Genomic DNA, 22040 nt, shown 5'->3' with positions numbered 1-22040 from the left:
GTTTTCGGCGTGACACACCTGAAGAATTTAAAAGGGGAAGCAATTCTCTTGTATGAACATTTCCTGGAGAAGCGATTTGCATGTGCATTAATACCATCACTGTAATGATAGACTATAGTACAAAACAATTGGATCTTCACATCAACGGTTAATAGGATGTTAATATATTCAATTTCAATTACCGTTATTTCATTGATTGGCTAATGTTTATATAATGTTAACCTGTACACCCATATATACTTCAGTTGTGTCTGAGCATATATTCTTTGAATTTGTATAGTTACATAACTATGTATGTATAGTTACATTTGATTAGATATTAAAGATGCTAATTGCACTAGTAAATTCTACAAAATCGAAGAAGATAATATTACAAGACAATATATATAATATTTCCCATATACTTCAATGACACTGAAGACTATACTTTTATAATTTGATATCAAGCAGTTATCACATACTCTTTAACAGGTAAAATCATACAAAATTACAAGTGACTTCGAAGTCACACAACATTGCATAATTAGAGAATTAATCACACCTTACAGCAGACGTGATATTGACATTACTATTGTTTCTTTTTGCTCTGTTCCATGCTCATTCCATCGTAACAGCTATTATTGACACTCTGACACTCACCGTGGAACCGAAGCGAACAACCTCGGGCCCGAGTTTCCTTATTATTACGAACGATTTCGTACGTGTTATTACCACGAAGATGAACACGGTGTCATCGTGAAAAAATCTGTATCACGGAAGAGATCACAGGTAATACAAATTCCTCGAGACAGCCACGTATCATAATTGTTTTCATCATTTCTAATGAGGAAAAGTACTCGAGTCATTCGGTTCCTAGGGACGAGCAGTCAGTTACCAAAATGTAAGAAAGTTATTGTCACTTTTCAATTTGCAAGTTATTACAGAACTTTCATTTTCTTCTTCTTCAATGCTGGTAATTTCAATCATGATCTGACAAAAATTCCCAATATACTCTTGTACGAAACATAATTCTTGTTCCATGAATATAGAAAATTTGACAAGTAGTAAAGCCTCAACAGTATACTAAATGTTCTGATTTCTTCATTAAATTTTTTATTCTCTTCCCTCGGTTGAATCTGTTTATCCCCCTTCACCAAGCAATCATCATTTAAATCTTCCCGCGCGCAGAATCGTTACATAATCTATTGTATCGAACGATCTCAAAATCCTTGATTCACTTTCGATTGCGATCATCAGGCAGACAACGGTAAATTGCGTTAAATATTCGTGTCAAAAGGATGGCGAAATAATTGAACATTTTGTTAGGCGCCCGTTAGGCGATGCCTTTCTTAATTCATTATTCACCGTGTGATGTTTCATAACGAGAATAAGCACGTCGAACGAACGGTGCGTACGAAGAGGAAAGATCACTGAAATTGTCTGAATGGTGATTACGTAACATTGAAATGAATTTAGAGCATCCTCCTTTGAAACCGTAATGACCTTGTCTGTCATGCTCGCTCGTGGTAGATTATCAAGAAAGATTGCTTTCAGGATTCTGTTCTGCCACCAAGAAAATAGAGTAAGATTCATTGTGCAATACCTACTGCTATAAATTTCATCTCTCAATTAGCAGTTTTTTCTTTTCGTCTCGCTGGATCTGGTTCCTAATTTCTATCCCATTGTCTCGGTCCACTAGTGGTGAGTATTAGGACCATAGAATGTATGCGTTCTTTGCAAATTTGAATGTAGGAAACACAGGACAACAATTTCATGAAGATTATAACTATAGATAGAACTATAAGGGTGTAACTATAGAATTTGTACTGAATCTACTAAGAGACCCATAATAAAGGAAATCCATTTGATTTCTATCCTATTGTCTCTGTCCATTGGTGACAATTGTTGGACCATGGAATTTATGCGTTCACTGTAAACTCGAGTACATAAAACACAGTACAACAAACAATTTCATTAACTATTATAACTATAGAATTTATACCGAATCTAAGAGACCTGTAACAAAGGAAATCATTTTTCAGTTTCAGTTCAGCTTCTGTACATTAATCTATGAAACTTTAAATTTGTATGAACATCTTTTACATAACTTCCAAACCTCTAACTATCAAAAATCCAATTGGAAGGTATAATCGTATAAAGTCCACACTTAACTATTATAACTATAGAATTTATACTGAATCTAAGAGACCTGTAACAAAGGAAATCATTTTTGAGTTTCAGTTCAGCTTCTGTACATTAATCTATGAAACTTAAATTTGTATGAACATCTTCTACAGAACTTCCAAACCTCTAACTATCAAAAATCCAGTTGGAAGGTATAATCGTATAAAGTCCACATTGTAATAATAATTAAAACTTTTAATGTGTCTTGTAATATTAAGAATATTTCAAGCAACATGGGTTGAGACATAGCCTCAATGATTATATTTCCTCGCTATGATTATATTTTCAGCTGAATAATGGTTCATCCAAAAAACGTAAGCAACAACGTGGCATAGGTAATTAAGTTGATCGCCCTGCGTGGAGCACGTATTTATTGCAAACGCAATGCCTTCCTTCCCGTTGACGTAACGGCGAACAACACGCCAGGGGGGAAAGGTTACGAAAGGAATCGAAAGTGAGAAATTCGCACAGTAAATAAACAATAAACCTGTCTTGATTAGGTTCCGTTTGGCTCATTGATCGGGGAGATTAGATCGATGCTGCGATTAGGTCCATTGTCGTAAACGAGATCAACGGTTATTAATCTTGTTGCACCTCGTAACCGGAGACAAGTCCTAGGACAAGTCCTAGGGAAGACTCGTCCTGGGGAACAAACTCTTTCTGGGACGAATCTGTAAGCTAATTAGTTGGAGTGACTTACTTGGTGAGTTATGCACACGGAATTTTAGGTTTATTACTTCTTTGTCTTCTCATTAAGAAGAACATGGATTCTGAACTTCATCTGAACTTAAGTCGGTGTTCTCTAAATTTACCATTTGATCAATAATAGCTCCTGGAATATTAAAAACCAGTTACTATAAATGAAAATCTAAAGCTTTCAAAGTCAAACATAGATTTTTGGGATTTGTGGACACCTGTTTAACATTTCATCTTGATTGTCAAAGGAAGAATGGTCTCAACTGACAAATAATGTTCTCCAGGTTCACTGGAAGTTCAACAGTAGTTTCTAGGTGATTATAACTGATTACAGTAAACCAGGTTCTTATTTTTGTAAAACTATTATTATCATGTTCTATATACTTTAATGTTCAATATATCAATTTGGATTAATTTCTCAATTTGTGATGTAATCATTGGATCCATTGTTGTGATTTGTAGTGATTTGAGAGGTACATCAAGAGGTACGAGAATATGCCAATGGGTATCTGTACAATTAGAGAGGCAGAGAAGTGTTGAATTGCGAAAGATGATTGTAATAATATAACAAGAACACCGTTTGAGCGCAATGACAAAGCTAAACCGCAATTTTCGCGCTATTCAAACACACACATGCACACATACGTTACTTTCTAAATCAGACTGCGTGCCAATCTCGTCAGATTCAAGTGCTCATTTGCATTACGCATAATGCTAAGCTCGTGCCATTACTTGTCACGCGACGTTGCGCATCGAAGCTTCCTAGGAAACAGAATCACAAAAGGATCCTTATCTTTACGGTTTTAGGATCTGAAATTTAGGTACCGCAGAGATACCAGTCGGAGAAACGTGACCCACTCAAGCTCACGTAATACTACTTATTATACCATGTATTTTTTAACAAATTATAGATGATATATAAATTGTATCCAAGTAGGCCGCCATGGGGCTACATGGAGACACCTCACAGTCTTTGGCATACAATTTGCAACTGGTACGAGTCTAATAGAATACTAATATACAATATAATACAATCACTTACAATACAATACAAACTGTTTGTTTCTGGACAAAATGCCGCACCCCAAAGTGCTCTTCACGTTCTGCTTGTTGCTACATATATTTATTTTCCTGAAGGTAGACAGCAGTAATCCAGCCAGGGTTACGCCACCCACGAGGGCTGGACAATGGTCCTGGTTCTAATTAAGGCTCCAATCGGCTAATTAGTAGACTCGAAAACGCTAGCGAGTGTTGGTGGCTGTTAGCCTCAACCGCGTCCCACTGTCCCACGCGGTGAAGTAATCAGCTTTCTCTGCTCTGGAAGACGCGTCTCCTCTCATACGCGCACGCCGTCGTTGTCCCCAAAATCGCGGGCATGCCTCCTACCGTTCAAACAATGGGAAATAAAGCGCGGGCTTTACTCACGCCTCTAGCGTCTACATACCTATGTGAACTGGAGTAACCGAGGCAGAACAAGGAGAAAGACCGATGGGGAACCGTTTTATTCGAGGGAGAGCCGGGGAGATCCGGGGAGAGCCGGGGAGATCCCGCGGAGGATCCTCCTCCGGCTGGATCGGTCTCTCCCGTGCCGGCGAATCCGTGGCCCGACAGGAAATGAATCTTTGTAGGCGTACACCTCCAATACTACCTATATAAACCAGGTATGCGGTTCAAAACGTCACCATAATTCAGCATTTCGTAGAGAACCAGTGCTCACGGGGATTCCCTCAGTTCAAAAATCGAGTATGGACAGAATAGTGCGACAGGTAATACGGGAGCTGGAGAACAAGTGTGCCGATGATGTCTACTGATTTTTTTTTTGTGCTATGGACGCTTCTTCCATTCGCTTGCTCAGCCGGTGCTAGTTGTTGGTTTGTGAGTCAGTGATCAATGAATTTCGTATCTCGACTGCTTGGTGGTGGACTCTGATGAGAATTGCTTTTTGGATGAAGAGTTGGTTTGGATTGCCCAGGAAGAGACTAGTTTTTGGTATTGCTCATAGTGACAATTTACTTTCAAAATTTAGTTATTGTTTAATTATTTATTTCCAAACGTCGTTTGGAGACGTTGATGTTTGAATGTAAAAATATACACTGTTAATATAGTTTGTCATCTAGTTTTTATTAATTCTATCATAGATTTTGGACTGATCCATGTTAGTAAAATTTGAGGGATTGAGTTATTTGATAATTGAACAAAAAGAAAAATAGATGAAGAAAAATAACTGAGACTTGCCTCTTTCAATTTTGTTAAATTTCTTTAAAAAATCAGTTGAGCTATAAACGTAGAGAATGTGTATAAATTAGGAAGACTTGAATCTATCTGAGTCAGATTCTTTAGTAATTTTTGAAATAAATGAAGAAAAGTTAATTATATTTTTTCTTACATATTATGCTATATAAATATTTAGTAATATTTTTAATTTTGTAATGAAAACTAATTGAATTCAAGTTTGTGAAATTACCTAGTAGATATTTAGTTCAGCCTGATTGGACATTAATACAACAGAACAGCTCTAATCGGGGTTGATAAAGAATTAACGAGGGTATTAATTAGAACGACTTCCTGGGCAATTATACGATTGCATGTAAAGCTAACATTACTGTTCAGATACGAATAGCTTGTAGACCGCTCGAACAATCTCCATTATCTCGGAATTTCTATAATATTATCTCAGGCTTCCCCCTTGTTCACTTATGTCTGAAATTGTTTATAGTGATTGCTATTAGAGTGTAAGCACATCTTTCCAGACGTAACGATACATCCTCCTGGGCACTAATCATTCCCTTCAGCTCGACTGTGCATTATAATCTCTCTGTTTGCACTCATTATCAACCGAGCCTCACTTTCACGCGGTTCCCTCTGCGTTTTCAACGTTTTTATGCCATCCTTGGAGGCCTGAAAAATGACAAAGGTCAAACAGACTAATTGACATTTCCTATAGTCCCGAAATTCATCAGAATAAGGTGACTAAAATACACTGTCCATCTGTCATCAAGTACTGGGGTGGCCCAAAAGTCACGACACTATTTAAAAATAGAATAACTTGTTTATGTATTAAAAATTCACATTTATGCTTTTATAAACAATAAATATACTTCTTGGAAATTATTTTTAATTAGTGTTGTAGATTATGCCCTTTAAATGGCCACCATTTTGTTCTCGTCAGTGGCAGGCCCTTTCTAAAAGTTATTATATTTTAAAGTGGTCTTGTGATTTTTGGGCCACCCTGCAGAATTATCTACCTGAGACATCGAATATTATATTATTTCTTGAAGTCATACTTGTTTTAAGCGATGAAATGTAATTCTGAAAACTCATTCTTAGTTACTCGAAACATACCAAAAAGTTACCACGTTTTCTTCATCAATCTATTTGAAACACAATTACATAACTTCCGTTATTACCACCAAAAATGAAGAATCATTGTGTCATTATTTCAAATTCAATATATATATATATATATAAAAGTTTCATAAATTTTATATTTATTTTCTATCTGGGCACTGATAGATGTATTGAAGAAATTTCTATTCGCTTCTAGCTTCCATACAGAATACCTTAAAGTTCACTTTACTCATCACTAAACCGTACAATTTCAGTTGCTTGCTCTACTTGTGATTCAGGATGGAAGTGCAAGTTGCAATGTCCCAGGATCATTCCCCTAAGGTCTCTTCCATCATCTGCCTAACCGCAGACGTTGCAAACCCCCCTTTTACAATTCCCAAGTGGGCTGATACTGCCCGCGAACTGGTAACAGAATCAGAGGAAATTGTCTTACAACGGTGAATCAACAGAACATTGTACACGTGAAATGTGTCCTCCCCTCCATCGAGTACACTGTCCTCCATAACTAACATTAGGCCGTCTGGTTCTTGATGAAACTATAAATTAGGAAGACTTGATACTTTAAGAAACTGTAATTGTTTCAAACGAATTGTATGTTTTGGCTCATATTTATTACTTTATATTGATATTTTTGTATTAGCAAAACAAGTCCATAGTACTATGCTACTATATTGCTCTATTACTCTACTGTTCTAATCTTATATTGCTATATTGCTATATTACCATGTTGCTATATCGATATATTGCTATACAAACAGCTGTATGGCTCTATTGCTGTATTGCTATATTACTATATTGTTCCATTGCTCTACTGCTATATTGGTCTATTGCTGCATTGTTCTGCTGCTCTATTTCTCTATAACTATATTGATCTATTGCTCTACTGCAATATTGCTATATTGTGATATTGTTATATTGCCCTATTATTCTATTGCTCTATTGCTTTACTGCTATATTGCCATATTACCATATTACTATATCGATATATTGCTACATAAACAGCTATATGGTTCTATTGCTGTATTGCTACATTACTATATTGTTCTATTGCTCTACTTTTACATTGCTATATTTTTCTATTACTCTACTGTTATATTGCTATATTGTTCTATTAATCTACAGTTATATTGCTATACTACTATATTTCTATGCCGCTATACTTAATATCCTCGAAACAGCGCTTCTTCCAGAACTCCGCCAATTTCGCAATCACGTTCCCATGTTCACTGGGCATTTAATAACCGTGCTACATGTATAGTTACGGGCGGCAGTGTGTATATTCACTGGTGCCTTCCAGGTGTTCTCTTGACGACGCCACGGTTCATTTGTCGGCACAACACGGTGCACAGTGGAGCCGTTGCGTTTCATTATGTAAGTGCACTTGGTCGCCTGTAATCGTCTCCGTTGATGGGATGCTACAAGAAAGGGGGGAGGGTGAACCGCCGCCGCGGTTTACACGGGAATATAAATAACAACATAAGCATTTCGCAACCGGTACAGGCAGCACGTGCAACTATTCCTAACATCCTCGTGTTAAATGACATAATGCACACGCTTTGGTATTCGCATGTTACGAAAATTACCGCGTTGTATACATATTTCGACGAGACCACGGGGTTTGTTGCTCTGCGCGCGCGCGCGCGCACTTTGGTACCTTCGGGCTACTTCTGCCTTTCTGTTCTCTGTATGATTTTCCCGGACTTGATAAAAATTGTCGAATAACTGAAGCATCTTGCCATATAAGATTAACTTAAATTATTATGTGTTTTACTGTTATATCATTATTACATAATGTTACATTCCATATTAACTTAGGATCCACTTACAAATATTTCAGCAGTCTTGTAATATTGTACTCTTGTATTCGAGTACCCTAATAGTTAAATACATAATCGATTTTTCAAGTACTCAAATACTCAAGTATTCAAATATTCAAACAATCAAATATTTTAACATTCAACTATTCAAGAATTCAATTACGTACTAAGTTACTCACGAAAATTTTTACTAATTTCTTGAGCATCCAAGTGCTGATGTTTCCCTTAAAAAATTTAACAGTGCTATACTAAATAAGTTTGTTTAGAGTATTCATTACTGAGGAATAAGTATTATTCTGACTTAAATAAAGACTGAAGAAGTTCTTCCTGTCTAAAAGCTTAACATTTGTATTTTACTGTATCATAATTTGTGACTCTGAAAATTTCGTGAACATCTCTCTTTTTAGAGTCAGATACTTCCACGATGTACCAGTATATCTGGGTTAATTTTCCAACAATTAATATCTAATAACTGCTTCTACCGTCTGAATACACGCTGGATAATCAGCTCTCATAATTACCAGGCGTAAAAAAAAGATGGCTCTCAGTGTCTTCTGTCTTCCTACCACATAGGTAAACAATGGTATCATTTTTGCCGCATAAATCATTGTCAATCTCGAATCTCTTAATTTCAATTAGCGCTTTCTTTCGATCCACTCGTGTCTCTACTTTCTATACAAATTAATTTTACGTTTTGTTCCTGTTCCAAATACCTCTTTGTGTATACTTATCGAAGATATCTTCTTCCTTCATCCGTGTTACAGACAGATTAGAAATAATTATAACAATCTATCTCTCCGTCTTGATCGTTAGATAGATAAACAAAAAATAAAAAGAAGTCGATGGAATTACCAATTTCATGGTTTAGATTTGTTCAATTCCTTCCAACCGGAGAATAGTTGTGAAAATTCGTCGAATTAGATATTAAGCCACGTTTCATCTTAACTGTCAGGAATTCTTGCAATTTCCAGTGGTATCTATTTTCCTCTAAATAGAATTTTATATCTATAAATAGAAAATAAACAAATACTGAAACATTCAAATATTTAAGTACTCTAATATTCAAGTACCTAAATATTCATGTATTTACGTATTCAAACATTCAAGTATTTGAGTATTCATATATTCAAACATTCGGATATTCGAGTATTCAAATATTCCAACATTCGGATATTCGAGTATTCAAACGTTAAAAAATTCAAAGATTCAAGTATTCAAGTATTCAAATATTCAAATGTCTCTTCAATCCTAATTATGAATACAGAATATCGATCATGGACTGAAAATCTTCTCAAATATCCGCATGAATTTGATGATTTATTCATGAATGAAAGTTCCCCTTGTTTCCACTCGTATGTATACAATGTGTGAAAGCGTGTCTTCCTCCTCGATATGTGTACCTTAAAAATCCTGTTACCCAGAACCAGGAACACACACGCTGTTTACAAAATCTTTTAATGGGAACTGGTTGTTTGGTGCTCCCGATTTTCATTATTTTCTTTCTTCCCTCTCTCTCTCTCTCTCTCTCTCTCTCTTTCTGCGTAATTACGTTTAATGTTGCGCCGGTTTTAAACGGTCCCTGAATGACGCAACACGCGTCACGTTCTCACGACACGCGAGGAAAACACTAATTCCTCGGGTACGCAACGCCTAGGAGCCCTGGTTGATCATCTTGCTTTCGAGACGTATCTCCGACTCACGCCTGGGAATCTATTCCATACATTTTGCTCAGCGCCCGATTAAGGAGGAGGGGGCTAGAGGGGCCTATAACAAAAAAATAATTCAATTATATTTTGTTTACTGTTTCCCTTTGTAAATAATTAAAAATTGTTTCGTTAAGTTTTTAAAAACTTTGTTCGTTATAATCTAGCGTCCGTTGGATTATATGATATCAAAATAGGATTAAATGATATTTCATTTTACTTCGAATAAATTTCAATTTTTGAAGACTTATGTATTTTATTGTATGTTACGTTAGAAACATTTTGCGTTCAACCAAGTAGTTGCTTTACTATTTAAATCTACTTCCATTGCATCTGTGTATTTTTCCTATTCAAGGTTAAATAAAGGTCACACTACTTTAGCTCATTGGATTGGTCTTGACCTCAACTATTACAAAATATGTGGTCCCATTAAAAAAGAACTCTGACGACCTAGAAAATTCGAAAAATATGACCTTGAGAAAATTGTTTCGTTTATCACAGTACTTGGCCCTTTTAACCAAAATAACGTCCCCTCATATTTTTTGTGTTTTCAAAAACAAGTGAAGGTGCTCACGTTTGGTGGAACACCTTCTATACTATATTCAATACTGAACTAGTATTTATATTATAATAAAACTTTATCGAATTATTTCACTGATAAGTACATAAAAAAAATACTTAAATTTTCAGTTATTCATCGCCCTGATGGTGAGCATAGGTATCGTCCATTGTGAGCCACCGTTGAACACTCAATACGGTGTCCCAGGGAATTATGCTGGGAACAACAACAACAACAACAACAACCAGGTATCCTCAGGTGGTGGAAACGGATATGGTAATCAGGGATCCTCAGGTGCTGGAAACGACTTTGGTAACCATCATTACGACAGTGGTAACGACCACGACTACGCCGACCAAGTGAGTGATCTGAAATAAATAAATATTTTTTTTTTCAAATCGATTATTTAATGTTGCCACTGGTAAATAAATTATTAGAGGATTAAGATCTCGTACAATATACGGTTGATCAGATTTGAAAATTTGCAACACGATGGGGACTTCGTTAGCTGCTTATTCAAGTGTTCTTCTTTTGTGCGTCTAATGATTGAGATTGCTTAAACTTAATTGCTATTATTTGGGCCGTTTGAGAGCCACGAACAATTCCCTGTTGCAACAGAAACTGAATCACAGACACGTTCTCTTTAACGATGCGCTCAGCCTGCAAGTGGTCAAAGATTAAAATACTCGGATATTCAAACAGTCAAGTAGTGACTCGTATTATTCAATGACGTAATGACTCGAAGCCTTAAAGTCTCAAGAAATATTTAAAATTAAATTTTGAAAGCTTCAGAGATTCAAAGACTCACATAATCACAAACTCAAAGTTTCCAAGTCTCTAAGTTTCAAAATCTTAAAGATTCGAGGACTCGGAGATTCATAAATACAAAGTATTAAAGTTTAAAAATTTTAAAGACTCAGATTCAATGACTCGAAGATTCACAAATTCAAAGATTCAAAGACCCAAGGACTCAAAACTTTTAGACTCGTACATTCTCATGTATTTAAGTACTCAAAGTCTGTATTGACTATGAAATAAATAATAAACCAAAGATACTCTGAAGTACCAAAAAGAATCAGGAAGAAAGAGAAGAAACAAATAGTTAATTTGTAGAAACAACTGTAGAAGGTGTGAACTGAAAAGATTGTATTAGATCACGAGGTTCCCTTGATCCATGCGACCTTTCTCAGACATTTCTTCATTTGTCTACTCCCCGAAAGTGTTTCACAGACGGTCCAAGGGTTGCAAGAGACGAGTAGATCTGGGTTAAAGATGACGATGCTACAGGTAACATTGAACTTTGTGCAGCAAAGCATGATCTCGTTACGTAAATCGACAATGGATCTATCGATCACCGACTCTGCCCCTCGATTCCCCTTCCTTTGTTCGCTAAGCGTTGTTCTTAATTGGGGGATTTTCTTGTAACAGGTTCAAAAACATCAAAAACTTTTTTTACACAAATCAAAGGCAAAACATTCCAAAAATATGTTTCCAAAATTTGAAACTCGAATTTCAAAACGAAGGAAGTTACTGCCTCAAAGATTCAAGGATTCAAAGATTCGAAGACTCAAAGATTTAAATATTCAAAGACTCAAATACCTAAAGATTCGAAGGCTCAAAGACTCAACGATTCGAAGACTCAAATATTTGAAAGACTCAAAGACTTACAGATTCGAAGACTGAAATACTCAAAGATTCGAAGATTCACAAACTCGAAGATTGAAAGATTCAAACATTTTTAGTATAATGAGCCTAATATAGATGAGCAAATACTTATGAGTAATAGTGTGTACGGATGGTCATCAGTAACCAACAATTTGTTCACTAACGTAATACTATGAATATTTCGTTATTAATAAAGTTTGGCGTATGATTAATTGCAGACAGAGACCCATTTGGGAAAGGAGAGTCGAACGATTTAACGGAGACGATTTCCAGCTTCCCATCAGCATTCGCAACATTGTAGGTGCGCGTTTCCACGTTTCATAACTGTTCACTAAAGGAGTGGTTATTGTAGTCTGTCGCAATCGAGTTGGGGTGAAGTACTTAAGCCCCACATAAATTTTCTTAATAACAGTGCGAAACGAGCAGTTAATTCTCTGAAATGTTCTCGTTTAAAGGACGCTCCTCTCTGCCTCATTCTCTTGCTCCATTTGAGATGAGCAATTATGAAAGACGCGAGCAATTATGAAAGATCCGGCCGATTATGAATTACCAAACGAGTAAACACCCGTTTTCCAAGTGCAGACAGTAACAATTAGGATCCTTAAATCATAATATCTAAGTGTTAACCTTTTTATTCTCAAATTATTGAAAAATTACCAAAGAAATATTTTCTTGTATTTTTGTGTATATTACAAGATTGTAATTAATTCTAATGACTGGTATTTTGATCGAAGTATGTATGTAAAAAAAGTAAGACTATTAGGTACATATATTACTATATTATAGTATTTTCACTAAAACGTTCGAAGGAATTGGTAACATGAAATCTGAAATCCCTGATCTATTTTTGGTGATCAACGGAAAATGAAATGACTTTACATGGTTTGTTCAACGTCAAACAATTTACCTAATGGGCCTGAAGTCATTCTGCAATATTGTTCCATAGTTATCTAAGCTACCGTGTAATACTAACGCCTTCAAGAAGCAATTTTTCAACAACAAGATTGATGATTTAGGAAGATGATGTGCGCGCATAGATGAAATACCATTACAAGTTGCCACTAAGTAGCTCGATTTTCTAGAGGGCTCCTCGTACGAGCAACACGCGGATTAAGAAGCTATTGCTCTACGCACACAAGCCGCAAAACGAGTCCATCACGTATGAAATCAGGAATGCAACTTTCAGCTGAACCTTAATAGAGGTGCTGGATGCGCGGATACGTGAGTGCAGAACAAATCTTACGGTCGCAACAGTGAACTCTGAGTTTCAACAAAGATTCAGTGTACGGAATCAGATTTGAAACATCAGTTCCAAAAGCACGTTGAAAACTGGATGTAGAAATATATTAGCGTTATTAGAAAAATATTCACGTGTAAATATACAAGGCTTAAATTATAGTACAAGCGGGTAGAAGTTATTCTGTATAGAAAAATGAATCGAATATGTGGAATGAAATTTTTCATACGACGCTTCGTTTCTGAGATAATCCAATTTGAAAGTTTACTGGACAGATGTGCACTCGAATAGGGTTTGGCTACCGTGTCTGTGCATTGCATTCCGTTTCTACTTATTGTCATCATGAATAGATATCTAGATGGTAGAAGGTAAATTAATTCTATTCTACATTTTCGACTTTTTTGCAAATGAGATGTATACGAGACAGATGCAAGACAGATGTGAGATAGATGAAATATAGATGCAAGATAGATACAAGATAAATGTAAGATGCATGTACGGTAGATGCAAGGGAGATTCAAGATAGATGCAAGGCAGATTCAAGGTAGATTCAAGATAGATGCAAGGCAGATACAAGATAGACCGAATACAGGTGCAACACAGATGCAAATATAGATGAACAATAGATACAAGGTAGATGCAAAGATAGATGAAAAATAGATGCAAGATAGATATAGATTTTGATTACACATAACAGACAATTGTATTACTGTGAACCTTTGAGACGAAAAATCTGTCAGGCAGATGTTCTGAAAGTATTGATACAGATTGGAAGAAAAATGAGTGAAATTCAATGGAAAGACACTTGCATCGGTCATCCAAGGAGCCGGAAACCACGTGGGCGCCGGAATTCCAAGATGCTACACATTGAACACGCGTCAGGCCGCGAATGTGCGCGATGACGCAAGAATATTAATAGGGTGAACCGCGACCGCAGGCGTAATCTACAGGTAAATCGTTATTGCGCGGATTAGCTAATCGGTCCCGGTGAATCTAAACGGTCCGGTTATGTGCGTTATGCGCGTGGAACGTGAGCCTGGGGGCCCTGGCGCGAGCCAGATTAAATCACCGTCTTCGGCTCGTCTGCTCCACTTCGTTCGCGGAAGAAAGTCTGCTGGACCACGTAACACAAGAAGTATCATTTTTTCGTCTGTTTTTTTTTAGTAACTCGGGGATAAAAGCCCGTTTAATCATCCTGGATGGATCTAGCTGGGTGATAGATTACCCCACGAACTGATGCGTCTGGGCTTCTGAAATACGTACGTTCTCTTGGTAATTGTTGGCAATGGAGATTATTTGTGAAATATTGTGTAACAATAGGAAAATAATACACCAGGCGTCGAGATGTTCAGCATTTGTGGGAAGAGTGCTTTGGTCACTTGATAGGAAGCCTAAAGGGTTCGTAGGAATCGGAGCTAGATAGGTTAATCTTAAAAGAAAATAACATTTAAATAGGACTCCAGTAATGTAGTTCTTCTATCAAACTCTGGAGGATTCTCTGCATTTACCAAAATGGAATTTGCCTAAAAATGGTCCCAGAAATAGAACTCCAGTAATGTAGTTCATCTGTCAAATTCTGGAGGATCCTCTGCATTCACCAAAATGGGATTTGCCTAAAAATGGTCCCAGAAATAGGACTCCAGTAATGTAGATCATCTGTCAAATTCTGGAGAATCATCTGTATTTACCAAAATGGGATTTGGCTTGAAATATTTTCAGAAATAAGACTGAAGTACTGTCGTTCATCCATCAAAGTCTGGAGGATCCTCTGCATTCTTCTAAAGTTAAGGGTCACTATTGAACGCAGACTCATCGGATAATAATTCCAGTGGATTTCTTCAGGAATGAAGACATGAGATTTCTCAAACAGCACCACGTGCGCCCTCGGTGTGTGTTGCGTTGCTCTGCATCAATCAGAAAAATTGCCTGAAAGACGAAGAGGAAAGTGATGACGAAACCCGTTAGGCTCATTATCTGGGTCAGTGCGCAAAGTGAAGGAAATCATGCTGATGATAATGATACACCGGGGGAGTGTTTTTTTCTTTTTTTTTTTTACCTGTAGTACACCGTGTGCGTTTACCTTGCTCGTTCACAATGTTACAAAGGTGATTGTTTGTCCTTCCTTTCCAGAGAGAAGACACTTTCAGAGCTCCGCTTTTATGGTCCTTGGTATGTTCCAATGGGATACGGAGCCTTATGTATCGCGAACCAGCCAATAACGAAATGATTAAATTAGGTTGTGGAAACAACCTGATGGCGCGTTTGAAAAGTCGACTTTAATAGAAGGCTTGACAGCATGCAAATGAGGATCATATGTGTGCTCGTGATACAATAGAGATGATGGAATACAAGGCGCCATTGTTCGGGGCAATTGGTGCCATTACAATAAACAGAACTTTCAATTATAACCTAATGGTGCAATAGGTTCTGCAGTATTCTATAAACATTCACCAAAAATGAAATTCCAGTCGGTTCAGGTTCAGATCAATTTTCGTTCAGTCGGATGACCCTTTGGTTCTGGTGGTACTGTTATCTATAGAAAGTTCAGTGCTGTTTTCACTATATTAAGAACCTCATAGAGCTGTCGGTAGATTAAATAAATTTATGCTTCATTTCAACCACTGTACATTTGTTCATAAATATCAGTGTATGTATATTTACAATCTACATAAATATATCTAACACTATATCAATATAAAATACTATTTGAAACTGTACAACCTCTTAGGATCTCCCATTTTGAATCTACATCGATGGTTCCCATCAAAACAACCCTCAAACATACTGCACAAATATCTTATTCACCAGACATGAAGATCCTCCAAAAGTCCACAGAGAATCAAAGTACAACCATTGACCCGATTGACCTTCTCTTATTCCTGATGAACAAAAAAAACAAAAACAAATCAATGGAAAACTTTCACTGCGAAGGGCGCACACAAGGTGTAATTGTGTATGAAACGTGGATTCTCTGTTCGCAGCCGATGTCCTACGAGTTTGGGTACGCGGTAAAGGACCAGGCGACCGGAAACGATTTCGGCAGACGCGAGACCAGCGACGGTGAGACAGTACGGGGGGAGTATAGAGTGCAACTACCCGATGGCAGGACGCAAATAGTCACTTATACCGCGGATTGGAGGACGGGTTTCCACGCGGATGTGAGATACGAGGGCACGGCCACCTACCCTGATCAGTACAACACCCAGAACAACGGTTACAATAATAATAACAACAACAACAACAACAACAACCAGGGTGGTTCTGGATTTGGTTACCAGGGTAATAACGCTGGAGGATACAACGGAGGTGAATAAAACAATCTATGATAAATAGATTGCGGATTTTTATGCAAAATCACATTTTATAAAGTAGTTCAAAAAGGCAGCAATAAGGGTAGGAATCTCATCTTGGTTCCCTTAAGGATCTTATTGTATGACGAATAAAATAGAAAACTTGTTGCATCTGATTGAAAGTATTGCATAAAATGTAATTCTATTGCATTTATGGCGAATATGATTATTTAAATCATAGTGTAGAAAAATATTTAATGAATTTTTATAAGGTATTTGTTTTATTTGGAACCTAATCTTGACGGTATTCGTTATTTGTTTTCACCATTAAAGATCAGGAAGGTATTGGGTCATTCCTCGTGAAATCGAACACTTTTTGGAGGACCATTTATTTTATAGACTCTTTTTCAATAAATCATAACTATTGAACTAATAAACTGATCAAAATGAGCTTTCTGGGTACTTACAGCGGAGATATAAGAGTACCAAATAAAAATTATTTCAGTTAAAAAAAAATATTTTCTAACCATTTATTTTGCAATTGTTTTTATTAAATGCCCTGTTTTTATACCGGGGAAAAATTTAAAAATTGGAAGAATAAATGAGGATATAGCCCTGTTTGTCCTCTTTATGGGCATATCTTCAAAAGTATGGACACTTTCAAATTGGCCGTATGAAAATTAATTGAAAATGATTCTCAATACTTTCTCTCACAATTATTCGCTGTGAATCCAATTAATATGCGTTGTGTTATATCTGGTTATTTCATTGTTGCTGAAGGAAACAACGGAGGATACAACTACCAACAGCCCTCAGGCAATTACAACAACGGTAACAACAACTACAACAACGGCAACAACTATCAGTTCGGTTCCAATGCTCTGGACAACGGTTACAACAACTTCGGCGCTCGAAACGGCTACAATCCTAGGGTTCCATCGCCCACGTATGGGCCGGCCTTCCGTTGACCATAGTAGAATTTTAATTGGCTTAGGATAAGAGGCGTCCTGTAAGACTAGCTCCATTTACAATAAACAAATGTTTTTTTACTTTCCACTAGTGTCTTAAATCTCCTCATCTGTCTGTCAATGACATCTCAACAGAACTCCATTGATACCTTAAAAACTAAATGAAAAATTTGAAGATTTCAAGGCTTAAAATTGTAATGATTAGACTGTAGATTTTTATCTTACTTTCCTACCAATGGCAATTCAACAAAACTCCATTGATACCCTAAAAACTAAATGAAAAATGTGAAAAGATTTCAAGGTTTAAAATTATAATTATTGGATTATGGATGATTCCTTCTTTTAAGTATCTTCTTAGGCTAAAGAAGAGCACAGAAAACTCATTGCATCTGATGCAAGTATTGCCTTTTATTTTATTTACAGGCTATAAATTGCATAAAATCCCGTCTAGTAACGAACCACTATAGTGGCCGATTGGTGCAAGATGTGTTCCAACGTTTCTTGCCTGAAAGTACCAAGAAGAATATCCCCTAACAAAAAACGGTACACACTGATTTTATCGGTACAAATGGGTTCCACGTATCCCATAAATCCGTTCGTTACATAAATAATCGTAATTTATCGCGTCTGTGCTATATAATTACAGGTGTTCTCACACAGTAAGTGAAATCGGGACTATTAATGAGGCTCGGTTCGTCGCTTGGTCCCAATCGTGCCGGAAGATGGAAAAGTGTTTCGATTCATTTGTATGCACTGGCCGAAATTTCTATAAAATCACCATATTTTTTTTTATGAATTCTTACAATTATTCCATACCAATGAACAATTTTCCCAGATAGCACATGACGCCTTAAGGACGCCTATTTTAGGTCTAAGGCGTCATTAAGCCGTCTTCAAGACGTTTGGTAGCTACCAAATATGAATTTTTCATTTGTATGAAATAATTATAATTAATAAAAAGATATGGTGACTTTATAGAAATTTCAGCCAGTGTACGTGTATATAAAACGCTAATAGTAGGCGTGACGATGTTTCAATTCGATGTTAATTTCATTATATCATCAAGTAAGATTACACTTTCACGGTGCAGACGGACGCTTTCTCTGATACTGTAACATCTAAATTATATTCGCTTGGACGTCATGTTCGCATCAAAAATATCGAGAAAAACAACGACCACGATGACTGACGTGCGTGTTACACCTTTCTCATTTACATCTGGAAAGAGAGGAGAATGGTGTTAGAGTGGATGAATATTAGTTACCAGAGGACCAGAGAATATTCATTTGAATTTCTATGCCGGAAAAATAAAGATTAACAATTAACACATTTACTAAATAATCACTGTATTGAAATCGCTGTATTTAAGTTGAGGGGCATCAGTTCCAGCATCTATAGCTTCCAGACAGTAGTACCCTGATTACCAGTTGTGTACATTTTTCGAGCAAATTGCCAGCAATAAATGGCAAAAGTTGTCTAAAAAAAACCATAGCCATCTGTTGCCGCATTTGATTTGGGTTTTGCAGGCAACGCCAGCTGACAAAATGGTAAAGCCAATTGGCAGAAAGTCTTGCAACATAACCTATGTCACATTGAGGACAAAACTGGTACAAGGTTTGCGCAGCCTCAGCCTTTTAAATTTTATATGGACGTGCATATATTCGGGAACTGAAGCGACTATAAGTGGCAGCACATCGCACTGTCATGGCGGCTGTGGAGAATATATATAAATTTAACATTTATTATACCATAAGAAAATAAATTTTATTGTCGATTTTATAGTGCAATTAAGAATGAAATTAAGTATTCCTGACATAACCCTAAAGGCGCCTTACACCTAAAGAGTCTGTTAAGAATTATTGATTTTTTTGTTATAAAAATATATTTTGTAAATGTCTAGACGACTTAGGACGTAATCATTTTTACTATTGCAAAGAGTGAAATATTCGTATACAGGAAACATGTAAAATGTTCCTTTTTTTTTTTTTAAACAGTGGACTTAATAAATTCTGGCTCTGTGGTCCAGATGTACAGTGTTTCATCCAACTTTTCCAACATGGACGACGGATCCGTTCGAGTTCTTCCCATCATTAGTCCCGTTCTTCTGCAACCGCGCTGACGTCTACTCGTGTCGAACTATGACCAAGACGCGCGTACGCTCATCTGGACGCATTACCAGTTATGAAATCCTTCTACGAAACCTTTTTCGCAACCTTACACCGTGCCGCGATGCTCACCCTCGCAATAAAACGCGTATGAATAGGCATATCCGGGTGTCATTACCGTTACAGAATTGTCCGTTACCATTTGTTGTGAGCTATATTACCCAGCAATCAACATTCACTTGAATACTTCTGTATTGTTGAATAATAATAGTAATGATCCAAGCTCTTTGTAAAATATGCCAGGTGTGCCAATAAGTAGTCCATTATTTTTCATGAAAATTTCTGTTCGTTTCGGAATTCTTCAAATACACATCCTATTTTAACAATATATTCATTATTTCTTGCCATCATCCCCTGCCATTTTGTTTGTCACAGTAGATTTAGAATTAATTATTGGTACACCTAATAATTAAAAAATAGTAATGTATCTTTTTGGTTTTGCATTAAAATAGGAATTGTTGAGTTTCTTAATTGAGGAATGATCCACTGAACGATCAGACCGTTTATGAGCCACAATACTAAACACTGTATACTTTACTAATATACTATAATAGTAATGATTATACTTCACTAATATACTCCTACACTAAATAATAGAATACTAAACACTATACTTGACTAATGTACTGTTACACTAAATATAATTTTATTATACTAATCATTACTAATATACAACTACGACAAAGAAATACTCGATATTCTATTAAAAAATTTCATGGTTGAATATTCGAACTTTTTTTTTCAAAATATCTTCAATTACAATTACACTTCTGTCAGTGTCACAAAATTCCAGTTGTTAATTGAAAGCTACCCTTAAGCACTCTTTTCTATTCCATAATACATCTGAAAAGTTTTCGCAGTAATTCTAATAGCAGAAAGCTGAACAAGATTCCTTTCAGACAAGTCTGAGACTGCAATTAGTCCCACTGTCTTAATCAGGACCACTAATTCGACGCCTCCTTGATGGTAAGAACGACTTCTGGATTTGTCAGGCGACCGTTTGCTATCCGTTTAAACGAAGCCAAGGAAATTATCTTTTAAATGGAGCGCGAGGAGTAGACGATCTCGCGAAGGAAAGCACTTTCAAACTGTTCTGACATCGATTAAACGGGCAATTCATCCTATATGTTGATCGGACCACGTGCAGACGCATCGTTCGATATTACGTCACATCATCGTTTTCGTAAGTGCCCCGGTAAATGGTGTTTTTTTTTTGTTCACGTCGTTGCATGGGTCGCCGCCTTCACCTTTGCTTTCGTTTTCGTGTAGGAAGCAGATGATCTGGAAAGCATGAAATTGAAGTGTCATTCCTGGGTCGTAATCCGATTGTTGAATACGTTTCTGAAACAGTAAAGGTCAAAATATTGACTCACTTGGGTCCTTCTGAAGATGAAAACGACACGAGTATACGAACTTGATTAATGAATAGACTGGACTATCCTTGAGTATGATCTTGGAGGTATAACAATAGTGGTTGCTGAAATAGAAAAAAAAAAACACTTTGACAGGCCTTATTTTTAGTGGATGTAGAGGTCAAAGTTTAGTCTGGACTACTTTCTATAATTCATCAAACTGCGAACACTATAAATGGTTTTTAAATTATTTTTACTTTTTAACAAATCGAACTGGAATTATTCGTATCTTCAGAAATGTAGTTGCATTGTAATTAGTATTCATGGAACTACCCTTATTTCTGGTCTAATTTAAGATATTAATTGACTAACTTTACACAAAAGTAAATCAAATGTGCGAAGGCCTTGTAACTTTGGAACCGTTGGTAAGATATCGACGAGAAACATTAAGTGTTACGAACATTATTACGAACACCATGTGAAAGACTATACAATTAAGATACTAACTTAATATTATTTTTACACCATTGTATTGAAAACTGAACAACTTGGAGCGAAATAATATCGCCCATCAGAAAGGGTGAAAAATTTTCTAAGAGAACCAAGTAAAATGCCACTTTTCAAAAAAAGTGAATTTAACATACTAGGCTCCAGATTTCAGAAGACCTTACTGCTTTTTTCTCACTTTCTCTACTCTGTACAGCAAGAAGACATACTCATACATATTCATCGAGCAACCCTTAATGCATGGTTCACCACCCCACTTGAACCGGTAGCTAATCGGCAAAGGAGCGGAGAGACGTCGATCAGGGGATTCCCCTCCAGACGTGAAGGAACGGCATCGGACCAGCTGGGGAACGCGTGCATAGATGTACGTACGAGTGCTCCACACGTCTTCCGCATCGCAACGATTACGTAATCCGCACCGTTTATCCCCTCCGACTACAGTGCTGGTCTCACGTCAAAACGTTCACTCGAGATTCCACGAGTGGATGAAGAGGGGAGGGGAGGGTAAGGTAAGGTAGGGTAGGGTAGGGTAGGGTAGGGTAGGGTAGGGTAGGGTAGGGTAGGGTAGGG

At 36.7% G+C, this 22040-nt stretch overlaps 1 protein-coding gene across 1 annotated transcript; it reads left to right on the top strand.

The window, feature by feature from the left end:
- Positions 1-689: 689 nt before the first annotated feature.
- Positions 690-17532, top strand: LOC107187038 (probable WRKY transcription factor protein 1). The gene is made up of 4 exons (XM_015575034.1): positions 690-768; positions 10418-10645; positions 16170-16494; positions 17259-17532. The coding sequence occupies exons 2-4, from the start codon at positions 10433-10435 to the stop codon at positions 17444-17446; spliced, it is 726 nt and encodes a 241-aa protein (XP_015430520.1). The 5' UTR covers positions 690-768; positions 10418-10432; the 3' UTR covers positions 17447-17532.
- The last annotated feature ends 4508 nt before the right edge of the window (positions 17533-22040 follow it).

Source organism: Dufourea novaeangliae, unplaced genomic scaffold, assembly GCF_001272555.1.
Source record: "Dufourea novaeangliae isolate 0120121106 unplaced genomic scaffold, ASM127255v1 scaffold96, whole genome shotgun sequence".
NCBI lineage: Eukaryota > Metazoa > Arthropoda > Insecta > Hymenoptera > Halictidae > Dufourea > Dufourea novaeangliae.
The sequence above is the reverse complement of the archived record's forward strand: the minus strand, read 5'-3'. Positions and strand labels throughout refer to the sequence as shown.

Bases quoted from the DNA above. Each gene is read 5' to 3' on its own strand.
- LOC107187038 (XM_015575034.1), top strand. From the start codon at position 10,433: ATGGTGAGCATAGGTATCGTCCATTGTGAGCCACCGTTGAACACTCAA. The intron at 10,646-16,169 runs GTGAGTGATCTG...CTCTGTTCGCAG, and splicing joins ACCACGACTACGCCGACCAA to CCGATGTCCTACGAGTTTGG. The intron at 16,495-17,258 runs GTGAATAAAACA...TTGTTGCTGAAG, and splicing joins CGCTGGAGGATACAACGGAG to GAAACAACGGAGGATACAAC.